Genomic DNA, 6,075 nt, shown 5'->3' with positions numbered 1-6,075 from the left:
ATATTGACTTATAAATCCTTCCAAAATATGCTAACGAAAAGTGTTAAGATTGAGAGAGATCATTGGTCAGCCATGCATTTGAAATGAACTGGAGCCTTTACTAAAACTATCTATAGCTTCAGTCTACAACATGCATGTAAATTTGTAATTGTGACTGGAAACCACAGTTAGCCTAACATCTATCATTGGGAAAATGCTGGAGTCCATTATTAAGGAAGATATAACCGGACACAATCCTCAACACAATCAAACAGAGTTACTATGATTTTGTGACAGGGAAAACATTTAACAAATTTGCCAGAATTCTTTAGGATGTAACAAACAGTGTTGAAAAGGGGGAACTGGTAGATATAGTGTATTTGTATTTCAAGAAGGCATTCAATTGTCATATAATAGGTTATTGCACAAGATAGGAGATCATAAAATTGGGGAAAACGTATTAGCATGGTTTGAGGATGGATTAAAACACAAGAGTCATAATTAATAAGTCTTTTTCAGGTTGGAAAGACACAACTAGTAGACTGCCGCAAGGATCTAGGGTCTGAATTATTTACAATGTACATTAATGATTTGGAGAAGGGGCAGAGTGTAATGTATTCAAATTTGCAGATGATACAAAAATAGATAGAAGGACATATAGCAATTAGGGTATAAGAAATCTGCAAGAGGTTATAGAGAGGTTGGTTGAATGGGCAAAGATTTGGCAGATGGAGTTTCATGTTGGAACATGTGAGGTCATACACTTTTGTAGGAAGAATAAAAAAGGCAGACTATTGTTTAAATGGAATGACACTTCAATAAAGTGAATCTCAAAGATATTTGGGTGTTTTTGTGTACGAAACACAAAAAGTAATTACGAAGGCAAATGGAATTTTGGCTTTTATTGTGAGGGATTAGAATTTAAAAATAGAGAAGTCTTGTTATAAATGTACAGAGTGTTTGTGACCTGAACTAATGTGTAGAGTTTTGGTTTCCATATTTAAGAAAGAATGTCTTAGCAGTGTTGGCAGTTCAAAAGCAATTCACTAGGCTGATTGTTGGGATGAAGGGCTTGACTTATCAAAAACAACGAAACAGGTTGGGCCTTTATTCATTACAGTTTAGAAGAATAAAGCATGATCATATTGAAACTTAACAAGATTCAAGGAGGGATTAAATGTTAAGAAGCTGTTTCCACTAGTGGGGGAATTTCAAACCAGGGTACATAGTCACAGAATAAGGGATACTCACTTAAAACCAAGAGGCAAAGGAACATATCCCAGAGTGAATGTCTGGAATTCTCTCATCCAGACTGTTTTGGTGGCTAAATAAAAACCAAAAGAACTCTGAGGAAGGGTCACTGGACCTGAAACATTAACTCTAATTTTTTCTTCACAGATGCTGCCAGACCTGCTGAGCTTTTCGAGCGACTTCTGTTTTTGTTCCTGATTTACAGCAGCCGCAGTTCTTTTGGTTTTTATTTAGTATTTAACTCACTGCCATATCTCTTCTAGGCATGCCCACCTTGAAGAAGTTCTGCTCCTCTCTCCGAAGGTATTTCTATTCCAATCTTCTTGTCCACTGACATTAATTTCACTGTCAGTCCTGGTGTTTGACCAAGTATTTGCTAAAACTCGTTTCCACAGCCACATCACATTCCTCAGTGACTGCCTCCAGTTCTGAAGAAGGGTCACCGGACCCGAAACGTTAACTCGGATCTTTTCTTCACAGATGCTGCCAGACCTGCTGAGATTTGTTTTGGTGGCTAAATCACTGAAAGTATTTAAAGAGGAAGAAGTTAGAATTTTTGATTTGAGAGTTGAGGCTAATGCTGAGCTGGCACGAAGGAAGAATTGAGGCCTGGGACAGGTTGTACATGATTTTGTTGAATGGTAGGGGCTAAATGACCTATTCCTGATCCTATTTTTTATGTTCTTTATATTCTCACAGCAAGTTGGTCTCTTTGGAGTGTCAGTTGCCTTAGCTAGCTAGATGATGGAACATGTTGGTGCTTTCTAGCTAGGGTGATTTAGTATCTGCCTCCTTGCCTAACCCATGGTGGAGAGTTCTGAAGAATAGTCATTCTGGACTTGAAACATTAACTCTGTTTCTCTCTCCACAGATGCTGCTAGACCTTCTGAGCTCTTCCGTCATTCTGTGCTTGCTTAGACTGCCAGCATCTACAGCATTTTGTTTCTAATAAGGTTTTAGAGTAGACTTGTAGCTTGGGTTGTGGATGTTCTGGTTGGTTGGCTCGCTGAGCTGGTTTGTTGGCTCGCTGAGCTGGTTTGTTGTTTTTCTGCAGACGTTTCATTACCCTGCTGGGTAACATCATCAGTGCAGCCTCCGATGAAGTGCCGTTGTGTTTGCCCACTTGTTATTTAAAGTCTGAAGTCCGTTGAGCTGGATTACCTCACTTCCGGTTTTCCTTCGCAGTGGAGTGTATATGGGGTCGAGCTCTATGTGTTTGTTGATAGCTTTCTTCGTGGAGTACCAGGCTTCTAGGAATTCCCGTGCTTGTCTCTACTTTGCTTGTCCCAGGATCTTGGTGTCGTCCCAGGATCTTGGTGTCGTCCCAGTCGAATTGGTGGTTCTCCTTATCCATGTGGATAGAGATGAGTGAGTATTGGTCGTGCCTTTTTGTAGCCAATTGGTGTACCCTTGTTGTTAATTTCCTTCCTGTTTGTTTTTGTTTTGTTTTTATTACCAGTTTGAATGTTGTGGCACTGAAGATTGGACCTACTTTTGAGCAGAGATGTGAATATAACAACACAATTCATAGTTCAGTGTGAAATAAATGAAAAGTTAACAGAGACATTACCTCTATAAAATTTGAAGGACATGAAACTCTGTGATTTTAGTGTGATAATGATGCAGTTAGTTTTTTTAAATTTAAAAATGCATCCAAGCTCTCTGACTGCACGGTTAGGAAATCTATTATCGTTTGTTGGGTACTCCAGGGTATTCACTGTCCAAATTACACAAACAACACTGCTATGATTTCGAATTCGTTAATGCCAGTTCATCTCTGCATCATATTAACGCTAACATTTCGTGTCCTGTATGATTTCTCCAGTTTCCCCAAAGAAGAATCATACTGCACTCGAAGTAGCAACTCTTTCTGTCTCCATAGGTGCTGATAGACCTGCTGAGTTCCTCCAACGTTCTCTGCGATCATTTCAGATTTCCAGCAGCTGCAGCATCATTATGAGACCCTTCATCACCGACAATGCTAATTTCAACCAGGGCGGGAACTGAACCCGCACTCAAGCAATAACTTGCATCGCAAACCAGCCCAGCCGTCCAGCCAACTGAGCTGAACGCCATCGAAAAAGAGTATCCGTGCTACGGGTGGAGCAACCTCGTACCTGAATGAAACCACCTGAGAACAGTCCCCGCTGCGCTGTCCAGCGGCCCGACGCGAACGCGCTGCTGCTGATGTCACGGCGCCGCGGGCGTACGCGCGCGCGCATGCATGGCCTCCCGCAGCGCGCGGCTGTCGGCGTTGGTTGGTGTTCAGAGAGAGGGAGAGAGAAAGGGGGACGGGGACGGGGACGGTGGGGGTTGTCGGAGCGTTCGTGAGGACCCGGCGCGGGGCGGATTTTGCTGCTTCACCTCCCCCCCCCCCTCCCTGAATGGATCAAGTTGCAGCTCGGGGTTGTTGTGCGAAGGCGTCTTTCGGGGGCGGGGAGGGGTTCTGTCGGTGCCGGGATCGGGGTGTTGGTAGTTAGAGAGGAGGGGGCGGCCTGGTCCGGCCTGGGGTGGGGTTTTTTTTGGGGGGGGGGGGTGGGATGTGAGGGGAGGGAGCTGCGTCAGTCGGGGCTGCGCTCTTTGCAGCGAGGCATCGTTTATCAGGTGCCATCCCTGGTGTCTTCAGTTTGGTCATTTATTTATTTTTTTTTAGTCTCCGCACATATTGAGATGGATCCTCAGGAGGATGTGAGTAGGAAGCCGGGGCTGATGGGGATAACCAGCACCACCACCGCCGCCGCAGTGAGTGACAAGACCGGAGCTGGGAAGGCAGACGCCGCCGCCGGCGATGTGGTGTCTGCGGTCGGCGCTGGCGCCGGGAATGACCCCGAGTTCGGCGGGAAGAGCGGGCGGCAGGAGGAGGCTGCAGCTCTGGACTCTGCAGTGCTGATGGTGAGGAGGAGAGTGGCCCCCGGCCTGAATCCGCTCGCCCAGGATTACCCGCGACTCACTCAGCGGTTTGTCCGCCGGATCGTCCCGCTCTCGGTGCCGCTGTCGGTGGACAGGCCAGAAGCCGAGCCGCAGAGCATGGCGCTGAGAGCACTGCGAGTGGAAGCGGCCGCCGAAGGCTCCAGCACCGAGAGCCAAGCCGGCAAGAAGGGTAGCGCCACCGAGAGTGTCAGCGCCGACGAAGAGAAGGAAAGTAAAGCGGGTGACAGCGCATCCAAAGAGCCGTCGGATAACTCCAAAGACCTTTCCAAGTCCCAGAGTGAGGAGAACGAAGAAGAAGCCGAGATGAAAGCGGTCGCCACTTCACCCGATGGCAGGTTTCTAAAGTTTGATATTGAACTTGGCAGGGGCTCTTTCAAAACTGTCTACAAGGGTCTGGACACAGAGACATGGCTGGAGGTCGCCTGGTGTGAGCTTCAGGTAAGGCAGTGTTTTACCTGATCGCCTGAGCGTTTGTAAAATAGGTTACAATACTCACTTTGTGCTGTCTCATTGTAGTAACATTTCATCCAGTTAGGAAAATAACGTTGTGTTGCTTGAGACTTCATGGTCACTGATTTGATACATTAAAGTGCTATGTAATCAAGACCGGTTGTGGTCTAAGTCATCACCGGATAGGTGAGCAAGAACTAAGCGGACATCTTATTTTGTAGTAACCAGTATTAGCATTTTATCTAATCTGTTAATCTAACCAATGTCATAAACGTTCCTATCGTTTTAGAGATTATCTAGCGTAAGTGCACATCGTTACCAGTGTCTGTAAATGTAAGAGGGATAAACTGGTTGCCGACAATGTGTAAGATTGAGATCAGGCTGATCGTTTCATTTGACGCAAGCAGCTCAGCGTAACACTTGTCAACTGGGAACCTACCCATTACCTGACTTAATGGCATGCTTTTGTTTTAACTTTTACCTGGGTTTATGAAAAATGAGATTGACTTCATGTCAATTGTTCATCCCCTCAAACTTTTTTAACTAGAATCGAAGGCGAGTGTGGGAGCGATGCGATGATGCTGGTTAATGTAATTGAAGTTTCTGCATTATTCCACAGAAGGACAGTAGAAAAAAATGTCCAGTGCTTTGCTCTGAAATGCACTTTATGTAACCGTTGTCAAATCATGTTTACAATGTTATCCAGCGTGTCTGAATTAACACCCTATTTTTACTTTTTAAATCTAGTCTTTGATTAGACACAATGCTACTAGTTTTTTTTAAAGATTTGGTTTTACACCTTTAAGAGAAACTAATTTTGCGCTGTGGGGTGTTTCGCCGCGCTCAAACGGACAATATAACTGGTTTGTAAAACTGACCCATTTCACTACTTTCGGCTTGGAGAAAAATGACGTTGTTAAAATTTTCTTTGCACGGAAGCACTGGTGAAAACTTGGGGGTTTCTTCCATTCTTCACCATAACGACCGAATTCTGAACGTATTTCAGCGCTGTGGCCACTAATTAGATGGTACCCGATGTTTTCTCGAGCATCTATTTACTCATGATTCAGTCTAGATTCTGATCAGCCATCACATGAAACAATACTCTCCAATTTCTTATGATTGCTGTGTAATTTTAACTGAATGAAATTCTCTTTGAACCTTCCAAAAGAGTGAGTAATGGATGACGCATTATATCAAGTGAACATGAAGAAGTTAGCACTTCTGAGAAGTTATGGTATTTGCTTACCTAACGAAACGAGTGTTGCCCAGTCTCTAGTGATTATCGTGTGGAAACATGCTTCCTTTGCTCCGAATCCATTTTACAGTTGAGAACAGTTTTTGACTTGTGAACAAAATATGCCACATCTTTAAGAGATAGTAAGAACTGCAGATGCTGGGAGTCAGTGTCCATACAATGTGGAGCTGGAGGAACACAGCAGGTCAGGCAGCATCAGAGGAGCA

General features: G+C 44.4%; 1 protein-coding gene across 2 annotated transcripts in view; it reads left to right on the top strand.

Moving 5' to 3' along the window:
- The first annotated feature begins 3,394 nt into the window (after positions 1–3,394).
- The window catches only part of LOC109922642 (serine/threonine-protein kinase WNK2-like), a 95,336-nt gene continuing 92,655 nt past the window's right edge, over positions 3,395–6,075 (top strand). For both annotated transcript variants that reach the window (XM_048606515.1, XM_048606516.1), the window contains exons 1-2: positions 3,395–3,487; positions 3,884–4,599. In XM_048606515.1, coding sequence (XP_048462472.1) covers positions 3,418–3,487; positions 3,884–4,599 — 786 coding nt within the window. In that variant the 5' untranslated portion in view covers positions 3,395–3,417. The remainder of the gene's footprint in view (positions 3,488–3,883; positions 4,600–6,075) is intronic.

The sequence above is a fragment of the Rhincodon typus genome, chromosome 16 (assembly GCF_021869965.1).
Source record: "Rhincodon typus isolate 14 chromosome 16, sRhiTyp1.1, whole genome shotgun sequence".
NCBI lineage: Eukaryota > Metazoa > Chordata > Chondrichthyes > Orectolobiformes > Rhincodontidae > Rhincodon > Rhincodon typus.
This window is presented reverse-complemented; position numbering and strand designations above follow the sequence as displayed.